Source organism: Ambystoma mexicanum, chromosome 10 (genome assembly GCF_040938575.1).
Source record: "Ambystoma mexicanum isolate Mex_15411 chromosome 10, UKY_AmexF1_1, whole genome shotgun sequence".
In the NCBI taxonomy this organism is placed as follows: Eukaryota; Metazoa; Chordata; class Amphibia; order Caudata; family Ambystomatidae; genus Ambystoma; species Ambystoma mexicanum.
Window position 1 is genome coordinate 889,374,132 of NC_090932.1, and position 17,704 is coordinate 889,391,835.

The following is a 17,704-nucleotide window of genomic DNA, read 5'->3' on the forward strand; positions in this document are numbered from 1 at the left end:
TTATCTGCAGAACTTTGAATGTGGAAATTGTATGTTGAGGTTTCAGCATAAATGTGCTGATGGGAACATTGATAGCAGTGGTTGCTCCATTGCAAGGAGCAGGCCTGCTGCCCGTGCGAATTGACATTGGCTAAACACCATCCTTCAATTATTTACCCCAGAATGTGCTGATTCGTTTCATGTTAAGGTCAGGGCAATGGTCTCATTCCATTGGTTTTGTCCTATAAAAGCATGCCACTGCGAGTTGTAAAATGTGCTTCTCACCAGAGGTGTAGCCTGATCCAGCACTCAGCAGCTCGGAAGCTGTTTTTTTTGGAAAATGAATCGCTTTGCAGCCCTGCTCTGTTTCACCCTCGTGTCCCTGAGCAGCGCTTCCACCCCCTTCCCTGTGTTGTCTGAAGAATGTAACACGACAGACTTTCAAGCAGGCATCGCCCTGGAGGAGATCAACAAGGATCGAGAAGGAGGCTTTCTTTTAAGCTTGTACCGAGTCTTCGACGCCCACCGTCAGCATACGGCAAGTAAAAATGTCCATTGCACTGTATGTTGGTTTAGATATCTGCCATGGGAGTGGCCTCGTAGCACTGTGTGACATTTTGGTAGAACGTTGTTGCAAATAATAACGATCCTGGTAAGCAACAGTCTGACACAGAGCATACACAGAGGACAAAGTGGTCGGGAGCTAAGCGGTACAACGTTTTCATACTGTTCAGGGAAATCTGTCTTTGTTCCCTTACTTTACTTGACTGAGATAACCTTTCCAGGACGGTAGGTAAGGCCGTCTTGGATTTTATTTTATTTTTTAACCTGCAGGTAAGACTCCAGTCTCACATTACGCTATCTTGAAAGTGCTAGATTTGCTTTGTTTATTTCATTAGACTGCTTGGGACATAAAGCCAATTCCCAAGCAGTCAAAAAGCCAAGCTCACCCTGGGAACTGCTGTAGCCACAGCAGTGTTTGCCGGTAATGGGAGGTGTGTATCAGTGGCTATAATCCTGGGCATGTCCCTTAAGTGGTGCGAATGGTGGGTGATTGGAAGAGGAGGCTGCATAAATCTGCATGCTGAGGGGGACAATGACACAATATGGGCCCGATTCATGAAAACGTGCAAATAGATCCCGCAACGACTGCGCGCCGAGAACGACTCTGCGTGAGCCTGCGCACATACTTTTTTCTGCACGCACCACGTATTCATGGAATTGTCCCTGCAAAGTCAGCCTATATGTATGTCGCTGTCGGATCATCCCTACACGTTCCCAGCAAAGCAGATACAGCCACTAATACCTACCTGTGTGCAGTCTCGGGCGAAAACTCATACACCGCTGTAATCCTGCGTGGGGTTCCCCTCAACCAAGCCAGCCCCCCAACCCCCAGTGACACTAGGTAGTGTCCCTCAGAACTATTCCCAGCACCCCATCATAATGTGTAACATGTATCGTAAAACTTAACATTTCCCAGGTAAATATGCATGCAAACACATGCAAAACGTTCCTGTACCCCCGCTACTTCCATCGGAACCCCGACTGCATGCACGCACCCCTAAATCCAAAACGCGATCTTACCTCTGCACAGTGATTCCTGTGCACAAGTGTCTGTACGCCGGCCTTTGGGTTGAAATTACATCAGAGCTTTGCGTGGTCATTTCCCCGACGTGAGGTTGCGCGGTCATATCCATGAATATGATTTTACCTGAGCAGTTGTGGGCGTGCGATTGCCTTGCATGGGCCATGCCTCTGAGTGCACACATTTGTCCATGTTCTTCCCCATTTTCTGTGCCCCCCCCTACTCTTGCATCTGCGCAGGCCACGCCCATGCTCTACGAGGTGTCTCGCGCAGGTTTGATCAACTGCACACAGAAACCTGCCGAGCCTGCGCAAAGGCCCCACAAAGCATGTAAAAGTCTAAAACGTGGTTGTAGACCCTCTTGAGTGGGCACCTTCCCATATAACAGGTTATTTGGCCATGTTCATTCTCGGTAGAGGGGCTCCTGGGTCTTTTTGTGCATTTTTAGCTACCACTCCTATTCTCAGGTGGTCCTGGACCTCCTAGTAATTGTCTGCAGCAAAGGAGTCTGAAAAGATGTCAGCATGTCGAACATTGAACAATACAAGGTGCTTCATTCTGATCCAAGGATGCCAGAAGAACTTTAGTTTTTTTCCAACATATTTGGTAAATAACAAAAATTCTGCAGGCAGCTCATTCACAGTTTATAAAGTTCCCACTGTTGTTTCAGCGGGCATATGGAGTGGAAAGAGGTGACAGGGGTGATGTGAGAAATGTGGACTTGTGCTCACACTTTGCAATGCACGGGAAGTGGAGAGCAATCCTCATATGGCGTACACAGTTTTCCCCACCACTGCCAGAGGTACCCTACTTCTTTCCTGGCAATACCAGAATCGGTTTGAGTGCTGACAAATATTGAGCAAATTCAGCACCCATCTCCACTTCCAAGTCCATAAGAACAGAGCTTGATAACCAAACATATCGGTAGCCCCATGATTCTCAGTTATTAACATCTACTTGAGAATCAGGGCTTCAGAATACCCTTCCATTCTCCCCATCTTCACTAAGAGTACATTATCTTTCATTCGATGTTGGGTGTGCCCTGAAATCCATAGAAGACATTGTGAGTGCTGCATGAGAAGCAGTGTTTAAGGACTATCTTCTAGCATTTAACTGAAGTTCTAGGATTTTGTAATATAGCCCAATACCATATCTAAGATCCAGGCAAACAAACAGACCAGGCACCACTCACTCCTGAAACAATGTAGCCAATTTGCCCTAACATAGCCAGCATTCGTGGCTTTCCCTTTTTAAAGCATTCAGACTGTTGGGTTCCCACAGAAAGACCATATTTAGATCAGGGGCTTGAGTAGTGTAGTCAGCACTGTAAGCTTAGCATTCCCAGTGAGTGCTATCAGCCCTGTGCTCTATACCAAGATTACTTAGACCCCTTATCACCAGGTCAGTTCTTGTAATGAGGCAACCTATCCTTATGCCTGGTCTCACACTTAAGCCACCTATCCTGATGCCTGATCTCACACTTAGGCCACCTATCCTCATGTTTGATCTCATACTTAGCTCACCTATCCTCATGTCTGATCTCATACTTAGACCACCAACCCTCATGCCTGATGTCATACAGACCACCTACCCTCATGCCTGTTCAAATACTTACCTTACCTATCCTCATGCCTGATCTTATACTTAGCTCATCTATCCTCATCAGTTATCTCATACTTAGACCACCTAGCCTGATGTTTGATCTCATAGTTAGACCATCTATCCTCATGTCTGATCTCATACCCAAACCACCTACCCTCATACCGGATCTCATACTTAGCCCACCTACCCTCATGCCTGATTTATACTTAGCTCATCTATCTTCATGTCTGATCTCATATTTAGACCACCTATCCTGATGTCTGATTTCATACTTACACCACCTACCCTCATGTCTGATCTCATACTCAGACCACCTACCCTCATGCCTGATCTCATACTTAGCTCACCTATCCTCATGTCTGATCTCATATGTAGACCACCTATCTTGATATCTGATTTCATATTTACACCACCTACCCGCATGCCTGATCTCATACTAAGACCACCTACCCTCATGTCTGATCTCATACTTCGGCCAACTCTCCTCATGTCTGATATCATGCTTAGATCACCTACCCACATGACTGATCTCTTAATTAGCGCACCTATCCCCATGTCTAATCTCATATTTATCCCACATATTTATCCCACATATTTACCCCACCTATCCTGATATCTGATCACATACTTAGACCACCTTTCCTCATGTCTGATCTCATAGTTAGACCACCTATCCTCATGTCTGATAAACAAACAAACAAACGTGCAGGGAGTCTCAAACCCCTCCCTCACATCCTGTCCCCCTCAGACATACAGGTGCCTAAGGAGGGCTTCTGTGCTGCAGCCCGCCAAAGGACGGGGAACAAAGGAACCAAACCTGGTTTGGCACACAGAGTAAAACACGAGAACGACCTTTACAAAAATAAATGGCAAATAAACCCAGCCGGAACCAAATAAAAGTAAATGGGGTCCAGCGGATTTAAGTTCGAGGCTACTAACTTAGCCTAAAACAGTACCAAGGCTATTTAAATAGACTGCGGTAGGAAAAATAGGGTAGATATCACTGCCACCAGCCAAATCTTAAAGAAAGGGGAACGAAATAATGTTCCACGAGAAACAGACAAAAAGGGATAACTATTAACCCTTTCCAGAACTCGATGTAAGATAGTTTGTACTGGGTCTGTGCATTTAAAAAGACTAATAAAGTCAATGGCAACTTTACATGTTCTGGGAGACAGTAGTCAGTCCCAGAAAATGGAGTTTAAAGTGCGAAGTCTGAAAAAGACAACCCTGCGTCACTGAACTAAAGGTGTTGTGTAACACACAGTAAAAAGATGATGCCTATGGAGTAGGTGAGGCTCCACAGTCTATGAACACAAAAATGTTAAACGCACACAGCAAAACACATGTAAGAGTGGGAAAAAAGGCTCACACTCTTACCAGGTGAAAAAAGAAATCTTAGAAATCCAGCAAAGCTGCTGAGAGACTCAGTAGGTAAGGGAAATTAGCCATTCTGGAGAATTCTCCCTAACACTGGTCTCATATTTAGACCACCTATCCTGATGTCTGATTTCATACTTACACCACCTATCCTCATGTCTGAACTCATACTTAGACCACCTACCCTCATGCCTGATCTCATACTTAGACCAACTACCTTCATGCCTGATCTCATATATAGCTCACCTATATTAATGTCTGATCTCGTATTTAGCCCACCTATCCTCATGTCTGATCTCATACTTAGAACACTTACCCATATGCCTGATTCCATACTTAGACCACTTAACATTATGCCTGATCTCATACCTAAACCACATACCCTCATGCTTGATCTCAAACCTAGACCCCCTACCCTCCTACATCATTTCATACTTAAAACACCTACCCTCATGACTGATCTCATACTTAGGTCACCTTCCCTCCTGCCTAACCTCATATTTGGCCTACCAAGTCTGATTTTTGATCTCATACTTAGACCACCTATCCTCATGTCTGATCACATATTTAGACCACCCACCCTCATGCCTGATCTAATACTTAGCTCACCTATCCTCATGTCTGGTCTCAGACTTGGAGCACCCACCCTCATGTCCAATCTCAATCTTAGACCACCTACCCTCATGTATGATATTATACTTAGCTCACCTATCCTCATGTCTGATCTCATATTTAGACCACCAATTCTAATGTCTGATCTTATACTTACATCACCTCTCCTCATTTCTGATCTCATACTAAAACCACCTACTCGCATGTGAGATCGCATACTTAGCTCACCTATCCTCATGTCTGATCTCATTTTTAGCCAACCTATCATGATGTCTGATCTCATACTTAGACCACCTATACTCATGTCTGTTCTGATACTTAGGCCACCTCTCATCATGTCTGATCTCATATTTAGCCCACATATCCTCATGTCTGATCTCATACTTAGGCCAACTCTCCTCATGCCTGATATCATACTTAGACCACCTACCCACATGACTGATCTCATAATTAGCACACCTATCCTCATGTCTGATCTCATATTTATCCCACCTATCATGATGTCTGATCTCATACTTATACCACCTATCCTCATGTCTGATCCCATACCTAAACCACCTACCCTCATGCCTGATCTCATACTTAGACCTCCTACCCTCATAACTCATTTCATACTTAGAACACCTACCCTCATGACTGATCTCATACTTAGGTCACCTACCCTCCTGCCTAACCTCATAATTAACTCACCTATCCTCAAGTCTGATCTCATATTTGGCCCACCCAGTCTGATGTTTGATCTCATACTTAGACCACCTATCCTCATGTCTGATCACATACTTAGAGCACCCACCCTCATGGCTGATCTAATACTTAGCTCACCTATCCTCATGTCTGGTCTCAGACTTAGAGCACCCACCCTCATGTCCGATCTCATTCTTAGACCTCCTACCCTCATGTATGATATTATACTTAGCTCACCTACCCTCATGTTTGATCTCATATTTTGACCACCAATTCTGATGTCTGATGTTATACTTACATCACCTCTCCTCATTTCTGATCTCATACTAAGGCCACCTACTCACATGTGAGATCGCATACTTAGCTCACCTATCCTCATGTCTGATCTCATATTTAGCCAACCTATACTGATGTCTGATCTCATACTTCGACCACCTATACTCATGTCTGTTCTGATACTTAGGCCACCTCTCATCATGTCTGATCTCATATTTAGCCCACATATCCTCATGTCTGATCTCATACTTAGGCCAACTCTCCTCATGCCTGATATCATACTTAGACCACCTACCCACATGACTGATCTCATAATTAGCACACCTATCCTCATGTCTGATCTCATATTTATCCCACCTATCATGATGTCTGATCTCATACTTATACCACCTATCCTCATGTCTGATCCCATACCTAAACCACCTACCCTCATGCCTGATCTCATACTTAGACCTCCTACCCTCATAACTCATTTCATACTTAGAACACCTACCCTCATGACTGATCTCATACTTAGGTCACCTACCCTCCTGCCTAACCTCATAATTAACTCACCTATCCTCAAGTCTGATCTCATATTTGGCCCACCCAGTCTGATGTTTGATCTCATACTTAGACCACCTATCCTCATGTCTGATCACATACTTAGAGCACCCACCCTCATGGCTGATCTAATACTTAGCTCACCTATCCTCATGTCTGGTCTCAGACTTAGAGCACCCACCCTCATGTCCGATCTCATTCTTAGACCTCCTACCCTCATGTATGATATTATACTTAGCTCACCTACCCTCATGTTTGATCTCATATTTTGACCACCAATTCTGATGTCTGATGTTATACTTACATCACCTCTCCTCATTTCTGATCTCATACTAAGGCCACCTACTCGCATGTGAGATCGCATACTTAGCTCACCTATCCTCATGTCTGATCTCATATTTAGCCAACCTATACTGATGTCTGATCTCATACTTCGACCACCTATACTCATGACTGTTCTGATACTTAGGCCACCTCTCCTCATGTCTGATCTCGTATTTAGCCCACATATGTTCAAGTCTGATCTCATACTTAGGCCAACTCTCCTCATGTCTGATATCATAGTTAGACCACCTACCCACATGACTGATCTCATAATTAGCACACCTATCCTCATGTCTGATCTCATATTTATCCCACCTATCCTGATAGCTGATCTCATACTTAGACCACCTATCCTCATGCCTGCTCTCATATTTAGACCACCTAGCCTGATGTTTAGTCTCATACTTAGACCACCTATCCTCATGCCTGATCTCATACTTAGACCAACTACCCTCATGCCTGATCTCATATATAGCTCACCTATACTAATGTCTGATCTCTTATTTACCCCACCTATCCTCATCTCTGATCTCATACATAGAACACTTACCCTCATGCCTGATTCCATACTTAGACCACTTATCATTATGCCTGATCTCATACCTAAACCACCTACCCTCATGCCTGGTCTCATACTTAGACCCCCTACCATCATGCCTCATCTCATAATTAACTCACATATCCTCAAGTCTGATCTCATATTTGGCCCACCCAGTCTGATGTTTGATCTCATACTTAGACCACCTATCCTCATGTCTGATCACATACTTAGACCACCCACCCTCATGCCTGATCTAATACTTAGCTCACCTATCCTCATGTCTGGTCTCAGACTTAGAGCACCCACCCTCATGCCCGATCTCATACTTAGACCACCTACCCTCATGTCTTCTATCTTCCTTAGCTCACCTATCCTCATGTCTGAACTCATATTTAGACCACCAATTCTGATGCCTGACCTTATACTTACACCACCTCTCCTCATTTCTGATCTCATACTCAGACCACCTACCTTCAAGTCTGATCTCATACTAAGACCACCTATACTCATGTCTGTTCTGATACTTAGGCCACCTCTCCTCATATCTGATCTCATATTTAGCCCACATATCCTCATGTGTGATCTCATACGTAGGCCAACTCTCCTCATGTCTGATATCATACTCAGACCACCTACCTTCAAGCCCTGATCTCATACTAAGACCACCTACCCTCATGTCTGATCTCATACTTATCTCACCTATTTTCATGTCTGATCTCATATTTAGCCAACCTCTCCTGATGTCTGATCTCATACTTAGACCACCTACCCACATGACTGATCTCATAATTAGCGCACCTCTCCTCATGTCTGATCTCATATTTATCCCACCTATCCTGATAGCTGATCTCATACTTAGACCACCTATCCTCATGCCTGCTCTCATATTTAGACCACCTAGCCTGATGTTTGATCTCATACTTAGACCACCTATCCTCATGTCTGTTCTTATACTTAGAGCACCCACCCTCATGCCTGATCTCATACTTTGACCACCTACTCTCATGCCTGATCTTATACTTAGCTCACCTACTCTCATGTCTGATCTCATATTTAGACACCTATCCTGATGTCTGATTTCATGCTTACACCACCTATCCTCATGTCTGATCTCATATTTAGAGGAAAAAAAGGCACAGCCTTCTTCACATACTTGCCAGCGCCACAAGTGAATACTCAACACAGTATGGGTTTGTATTGACATATATTTTTAATGCCCTTTGTGAGACATGTGTTTCCGCAAATTCTATGCCTTTTTCAATCAGGGCTAAATAATGTTTGTTGTATCACAGATAAAAGAAAAACAACATAAAGAACAAAATGCATAAAAGTGGATAACATAAAAATTCCACATCCAATGATAGAACACCATTTGTACAGTTTGTCCTGAAGATAAATATTGACCACGGAGAAAAAGGTTTCGGGGAAAGGGGTGGATGTTTGAGTAATTAAAGAAAAACACATAGGATGCAGGGAAAAACACAGATATTCAATGTTAGTCATATCCAAAATATATATATACCACTTTGTCCTATTTGACTGTATTGGCAAATGAGTAAAGAAGAGTTTCTTACCCAATAGCTGTTTCGGTTCTGACATTTTAAAGTCTCTGATGGTTGCACAAAGAGTAACGGGTTAAATCCCACCTAAAAGAGTATGTTGTAAATGCTAACATTTAGACAAAAACAGAGGTGTTTGCACAGTTGGTTCTGTTAAATTCTCACGTTTTGAGAAGAGCGGTCCGGTTCATTGTCCTATAAGTGTTTATGTCAAGTGTTAGATTCTTAACCAACATAAAACATAATTAATTGGCATGGTTTTACCATCCCCCGTACTTGTCCCGGTGCCAATGCAGCTAGCAAATGATAGTAGTTGTTAATGTGCATTATTATATCTTAAAGCGACTTCGCCTTGGTGAGAGTGCTGAAGTCCATGCTAACAAATGATATTACATATCACTATCCCGTTCCACTTACTGATTAAGTTAAGGTGTCACAATGCGTCATTCCAAAGGATCGTCGATACAGTGAAATGCCGCATTCCGTTTCTATAGTCCAGCGTGCATTTTGCCGGCTTCAGTAGCATTGGACGCCCGCGACCGGTTTAAGGCTTACCTTCAAAATCTCTGGAAGCTCTACAAGCGTCAGTAACGTGAGGTTGCGGGCACGCTTAGGTTTTGTTTCACTTCCTTGTGTTATGCATGCGTTACTACGGCAACCATAGTCCTTCATTACTGTTTGTTGCCGCGACAAATCCGGGCGCCATATTTTGGGACCCAGAGTTCCTGTTACAGTTACCAAATGCCTGTGCTCACTAGAAATATCCCAATATAGATATTTCCAAGGTATACAGAGTAAATTATTTATGAGATCAATATTAGCAGCTAGGAGGCTGGTAAATACTCGCACATAACTAAATTAATGATTTTTGTTTCTCAGCCAATAAAATAACCATTTCTATGGGATGAATTATTTTCTCTGATTGTTGATCCTGCCTCATGTAATATGGACATTTACAAATTAATATCATTTAATCTAATGTTGTTATCAAACCGAGCTATTCTGTTCTGGAAAACCATATTTTGCTGAGCTAATTGCTTGTAAACAAGAGGTCTGTTTTCTATTTCCATAAGTTTGAGACTGGATGCCCTATCTCAATGGTCTGTCAATAATGGTTTTAAATTCACATATCTCTAATATTTAGGATGCTACGAAGAAATAAATATATAGAGGTGATTAATACATATTTGTAAAGTACAATCCAGACTTAGGTCACCAAACCGTCCTGTCCAATTCAAACAGATTCCATATTGGGGGTCCCCTTACAGAAGAACCCCCATCTCGTTATCAGAGTTGAGTCCAACAGCTGTAGATCTGAATCTACAGATTATTCGTGCTTCTTGCTGTCTCCGACATTGTTCTCTATTTCCTCCATGTCTGCCAAGATTGACCTTTCTCAGTCCAATGAATTTGATGTCATGCTTGTCATCCATTTGATGACATGTTTGCCAATGTACTGCTAATGGCAGTGTTCCATCTTGGCTGCCTATTAGGGACATATTTTCGCAAATTCTAATCCTCAATTCTCGGATGGTGCTTCCAATGTAGATTTTCTGACAGATACAAATGATGGCGTAAACCACATATTTAGACTTGCAGTTGATATTGTCTTTAATAGTTGTCAATTTTCCATACATGTCTTTGAATATATTAGTGGCAGGGCAATACATGTTGATATTTCAAGACCACAATGGTTTAAAGTAGTGATCTCATATTTAAACCACCTAGCCTGATGTTGGATGTCATACTTAGAACAATTATCCTCATGTCTAATCTCATACTTAGAGCACCCACCCTCATGCCTGATCTCATACCTACATCACCTACCCTCATGCCTGATCTTATACTTAGCTCACCTATCCTCATGTCTGATCTCATATTTAGACCACCTTTCCTGACACCTGATTTCATACTTACACCACCTATCCTCATGTCTGATCTCATATTTAGACCACCTTTCCTGACACCTGATTTCATACTTACTCCACCTATCTTCATGTCTGATCTCATACTTAGGCCAACTCTCCTCATGTCTGATCTCATACTTAAGCCAACTACCCTCATGCCTGATCTCATATATATCTCACCTATACTAATGTCTGATCTTGTATTTAGCCCACCTATCTTCATGTCTGATCTCATACTTAGACCACCTATGCTCATGTGTGATCTCATACTTAGAACACCTACCCTCATGCCTCATTTCATACTTAGACCACCTACCCTAATGCCTCATTTCATACTTAGACCACCGACCCTCATGACTGATCTCATACTTAGGCCACCTACCCTCATGCCTCATTTCATACTTAGACCACCTACCCTCATCTCATAACTGATCTCATACTTAGGCCACCTACCCTCATGTCTGACCTCATAACTAACACACCTATCCTCAAGTCTGATCTCATATTTGGCCCACCCAGTCTGATGTTTGATCTCATATTTAGACCACCAATCCTCATGTCTGATCTCATACTTAGACTGCCCACCCTCATGCCTGATCTAATACTTAGCTCACCTATCCTCATGTCTGGACTCATACTTAGAGCACCCACCGTCATGCCGGATCTGATACTTAGACCACCTAGCCTCATGTCTGATATTATACTCAGCTCACCTACCCTCATGTCTGGACTCATACTTAGAGCACCCACCGTCATGCCGGATCTGATACTTAGACCACCTAGCCTCATGTCTGATATTATACTTAGCTCACCTATCCTCATGTCTGATCTCATATTTAGAGCATCAATTCTAATATCTGAGCTCATACTTACACCACCTATCATCATGTCTGATATCATACTCAGACCACCTACCTTCAAGCCCTGATCTCATACTAAGACCACCTACCCTCATGTCTGATCTCATACTTATCTCACCTATTTTCATGTTTGATCTCATATTTAGCCAACCTCTCCTGATGTCTGATCTCATACTTAGACCACATATCCTCATGTCTGATCTCATACTGAGCTCACCTATAATTGTGTCTGATCTCATACTTAGACCACCTATCATCATGTCTGATCTCATACTTAGACCACCTATCATCATGTCTGATCTCATACTTAGCTCACCTATCATCATGTCTGATCTCATACTTAGCTCACCTATCATCATGTCTGATCTCATATTTAGCCCATTTATCCTCATATGTGATCTAAAAATTAGACCACCTATCTTCAGGTCTGGTCTCAGGTCAGCTTTATTATCCTTGATCCATCAAATAGCTTGCAAAGTACCCTCAGCTTCTGCCCACACAGCACCAGCGCTGAACTGAAGAAGACATATGATTATCACATAGCAGGAAGGAAGTGCAGTCGCAATCAAATGCAGAATTTCATGCTCTCACCTTGATGAAAAAGGAGCACATTCGCTTTTGGATGTGCCTGACGGTATGTTGACACACTCTAAAAGAGGTCCTTCACACCTTCACAGCATCACCTTCCACAATGTGCCACCTTATGTTTGCTTCCACCAGCACTACCACAAATGTAGCGCTTTGACTTTGTATTTGTATTTTGTATTTTATTTCACATATATAAATCGCTTTAAAACCAAAGCGCTGTACAGAGCACCAAATCAGTACAATAGATGGCAAATGAAAAGAAAATTAATAACAGTTATAAAATCATACGCCAGAATGAAGAAAATAGGTTTTGAAAGAGAGACAAAATAAAGAAAAGAGTAATGGAACGAAGAGAGAGAGAGAGAGAGGGAGAGCATTCCAATGAAGACAGGCTAATAGCATCAAAGAACGAAAGCGTGATTGAGCACAGGGTGGGCGAGGAACAGAAAGAGGAAATCGAGATTGAGTCCGAAGAGAACGGGCAGGCCTACAAAAAGCAATGAGATTGGAAAGATAAACATGAGCAAGACCCTGAAGCAAGACAAACAATTCAATTTAAGTCAAGAATGAAATGAAAGCCAGCCAAGAGTAGCAAGAGCGGAAGAGATAGAATCACAAGGAGCCAGAAGAAAAAGAAGTCAAATAGATGCATTGAAGACAGACTTAAGAGGGTCAAGTCGATAGATCGGAAGGCCAAAAAAGGCAAGAGAAACAATAAAACAGTAAAGAAAAAATAAATAAGTGCAGAGATCAAACGTCTGGTAGCATTAAAAGTAAGAAAGAACCAAGCCTTCTGAATGTTATATAGATGAAAATGACAGGCTCGAGGAGAAATTGAAAATATGGTGAGTGAAAGTGAGATCAGAATCAAGAAAGAGCCCCAAATTGCAGGCAGAAGAAGATATAGGAAACTGAGATGGAGGAAACACAATAAATGAAGGAGGAGGAGAGGGGGGAATTGTGTTAGCAGGAAAGAAAAGAACCTCGGTTGACCAGGAAATGACCAGACATCAAAGAGTTGATGGCTAGGAGACAAGATGACAATGTACCATGAATGTCAGAGGTAAAAGAAGAAGAGGATATAGAAGGTTTATGCCCTGATTCATGAAATTATTTGCGTGTAAAACAAGGATTTACATGCCATTCGTCAAACAGGGATTTGCTGGCAGAATGGCACACATATCCCTGGTATACATGCAAATAATTCCATTAATCAGGGCCTTAGTTTCATCTGCATAAAAGTGATGGGATAGCCCAAAGGATGCGGTAACTTCGGCCAAGGGAGAAGCATAAAGAGAAAAAACAAAAGGACAAAGGACAGAACCTTGAGGAACACTGTGGGGAAAGGGATAGAATATCAGAAAAAGAACCAGCCTAAGACACGGAAAATGTTTGCTGAGATAAGTACGATTTAAACAAGGAAAGAACAGAGCAAGAAAGACCATAAGAAGAGAGACACGATAGAAGAAAACAGTGATCCACAGTGTCAAACACAGCTGATAAATCCAAGAGAATAAGAAGAGAAGAATTGTCAGAATAACAAGCAGAAAACAAAGAATCACAAACGGAAACAAGAGCAGTTTCTGTAGAATGACAAAGCCAATTGAAAACGAGAAATAATAGAAAAATCAGATACAAAGGTAGAAACCTGACAGTAAACTAAACGTTCAAGTAATTTAGAAAGATAAGACAGAAGAAAAATAGGACAAAAGTTAGAAGGAAGAAAAGGATTCATAGAAGGTTTCTTTAGAATTGGGAGAGTAGCCGCATGCTTGAAAATAGAACGGAAAATTGTAGTAAAAAAACAGATATTAAAAAGAGATGTAAGATAGGACACGGAAGAAGGATATACCTTTGGAATAAGAGATGAAAGAATAGGATTGGAAGGAGAGGCAGTAAGATGAGTGTGACTTAACAACAAATAAGCCTCCTTAATAGAAATATGAGAGAAAGAGGAAATTAAATTATTGTGCAACCTGACAAAAGCAGTACTAGAAGACAGAAATGTTGATGACACAATGTCCTCGCGAAGAGATGACACCTTAGAAGAAAAGTAAGCTTCAAAGCCAATAAAGCCAATAACATACTGCATGATATTCCATTCTCTGTGTCTTCACTTCCGATGGCCACACTAATAAACTTGGATTTGTTAATTTCATGATTCTCAAGCAACCCACCTACTCTTTGGCACGCGCACCTTGTTGTGGATCTTCATGTGCAAAATGTGCCTTGATTTTCCCAAATCTGAAGTTTTATGTCTGCTACTAATATATTTGCTAGATACAGTATACATGGAAAATGTGTAAAAGAAGGTCTGGGAGTCCCTCTACCGGCACAAACACAGCCCATATGCAAATGGATATTCCTCCTTTCTGAAAGGTAGAGTGAGCTAAAATGTGGCTACAGCCTCTTGAGTGGGCACCTTCCCATAGAACAGGTCATTAAGCCGTGTTTGTTCTCACAGAGGGTTGCCCGTACCTCTTTTTCTATGTTTAAGGAACTTAGGGTTGGTCACCCTAAGTTACCTAGGGTTAACCAGACATGGACCCCTTGTTCACTGTACTCAGAGAGGCACAGCTCCACCTCACTGATGAGGCCTGACTAGGCTGAAACATGTGTCTGGGGTTGCTGTTGGTACTCTTGTTCAAAGGAGGATTGCCTAGCATTTCGGTGCTGGACTGCTCAAGTGGGCGCGACAAAGACTGATATGCAAATGGATATTTCTCCTTTGTGAATGGTACAGTGAGCTCAAATGTGGCTGCAGACTCTCGAGTGGGCAGCTTCCCATAGAACAGGTCATTAAGCCGTGTACGTTCTCGCAAAGGGGCACCCATACCTCTTTTTATACATGGAAAATATCACTGCTTTGGGGTCAGCCCTGGAAAATTCCCACACTCACAAAGTACTGTGCATGTTAGCTGGCCAGGGAGATTCTTGATCACCTTCAAAACCAGTCACGCTTTTTGGGAGTGAGACCAGGATAGAAAACTGTTTCTGGCATCAGCGTATGCTGTAGCTCCTGGTCCAGGACTCTGCTTTCAACACCATTTCTCTTTAAGTCTATGGTGAACGGAAGTGATGTCACATCTCCTGTCCTGCTTCATGGTCTTCTATGAACATATGTTCTTTGGTGGTTGAGCAGGTACCTGATGTTTCTTTATCTAAATTGACACAGAAGCAAGTTCATCATCAACCTCTCCATCATTGCCACTTTCCTGATCAAATGCGTTTGTTTTGATGGCAACCATTCTGGATTTTCTGGTGTGTTGATTTCCTGCTCACTCGCAAGTGCCTCAGGCTGCTGGGAATCATTTGACCACTGTTACTGTTCGAGGAGCTATTCCCCGCTTACCACTGCTCCTTTGTTGGTTCAGATAATGAATATTTGGGATCAATTTGCACTTTGCAAGAGCAATCAGTGCCTCTGTTGCTGCAAGTACGAGCACTCTCTCTGCCAGCGGGACCACTCGAAATACCGGTTCCATGTCATTTCAACGACAGTCATTAATTCAAATCAAAAATGTACTTTGCAGTGATTACTTCGAAATTGTCCTTTGATTGTATTTATTTTTTAAATGTGTGGTTCCCCCTCCCATCCCTCTCCTTCCCCTTCACTACTAATCCTACCCCAAAGCCCTCCCCACTCACTTTTTATCACTTAACCCACACCTGCATATATTTTCAAAGTAATTTTAAAATAATCAGTTTGGAGTAAATAACTTCAAAGTAATTACTGTTGTTGAAAACAGGATACCGAAATATGTTCCTTGCAGTGCTGCTGCAGGATCGTCCAGGTGGAGAGAGGGGCAATGGGAGTGGCAAATTTAGCAGCACACGCATCAGCGTCCTCAACCTGTTTAATACTTCTTCAACAGCAGTGGCAACCACTCTTCACTTCCGGCTGCCAGCCTTCCAGCAGGTGTGCTGTCAAAGGATCTTCCTTTGTTGGGGTATCTGCTAGATCCACCCCCCGCAGTGATGCGAAGACACGACTGGGCTTTTTTTGCATCATTACACAACACGATTTGACACCCTCTGAATGTGTTCCTTGCAGGACGAAGTTTCTACTGCAGACTTTTTTTGAAAATTTGATATAGCGGCCTTTACAAAAAAAAGTCACTGATCCGGTGCCTGCGATTAAATAGTCTCAACATCAGGATAATATGATCCAATAGCTCTGATCCTAAGTCCCTATGCGGCTGACTCTCTGCTGTTTCTACACACTGACAGACATCTTGTGTCACTGATTCAAGCTGCAGTAGAGCGAAGTGTGACGCCGGACCCTGGCTTTGGAGGGCTTAAACCCAGCCAAACTGACAAGGGTGCTGTGACTCTCAGCCTGGGGCTCTGCGTGGAAAGGGGAACCTGTCCAATTTCTCACCTGGCAGAGGACAAAAGCCTGCCTACGTGATATAAATACCACATGTGATGACGCCAAAGCTTAACTGCTCCAGTCGCAGAGAGCAGGTTCATGGGTCACGGGTGCCCATTTGACAGCTGCAGTGAGAGCCAAGTCAATGCAGTTCAGCGGCTGCATTTAAGATATGAACCGCTGTTTCCAAACTATGCAACTATTAGAGTTGCTATCTTGGTGGCAGTTGTAAACTTTAAATATACCTGAGTTTATTGCATGGTGGCTAGCCTCTTTCATATTTATTACAGCCACATCAATTTGATATTAAACATATGTCAGTACTGAGAACCCAGCTCAGCTGCGGAGGAGTTATGTTTATTCTGGTCAGACGGCCTGGCCCTGCAAAGTGACAGGGTAGGAGATTGGATGGCTATGCCTCCCCCTTTAACCCTTTGTGAGGCCAGGTAATATCTCTCTCCAGAGAACTAGCCTCCCAGCAGGAGCTGACCTGGGAAGCAGGAATCAAAGAGCACGCCTATCCCAAAACGACTAGCCCCACATTAGGGTGCTGCATGCCAAAAGAGTCTATGATGCTATTACAAAAAAGGGAGAAGCAGGTTAGTATAGACAGAGGGAGCTCCACACAGCTGGGGAAATATTTCCACCATCTTGTTTCTCTCTATATTCTCTCTTCTTTCCTGTTCCATCGACTTCCTTTAACACAAAGCACTTTGGGTATGATGTCAGAAGGCAAAGAACATTTGTATCAAGAACAGGGATGAGATCACTAAAAGCAGGCTTTCTTCAGTGTAATCACCTGTGGACCTTGGTCTTCAAAAGAAGGGGTCTCCCACTCCTTCTTTGATTCACTCTTGGACAAACACCTGAGTAAGAATGCATTTGGACCTCT

General features: G+C 42.7%; 1 protein-coding gene across 1 annotated transcript in view; it reads left to right on the forward strand.

The window, feature by feature from the left end:
* Nucleotides 1-246: 246 nt before the first annotated feature.
* The window catches only part of LOC138493244 (histidine-rich glycoprotein-like), a 45,619-nt gene continuing 28,161 nt past the window's right edge, over nucleotides 247-17,704 (forward strand). Inside the window, exon 1 of the mRNA XM_069620378.1 lies at nucleotides 247-517. Coding sequence (XP_069476479.1) covers nucleotides 320-517 — 198 coding nt within the window. The 5' untranslated portion in view covers nucleotides 247-319. The remainder of the gene's footprint in view (nucleotides 518-17,704) is intronic.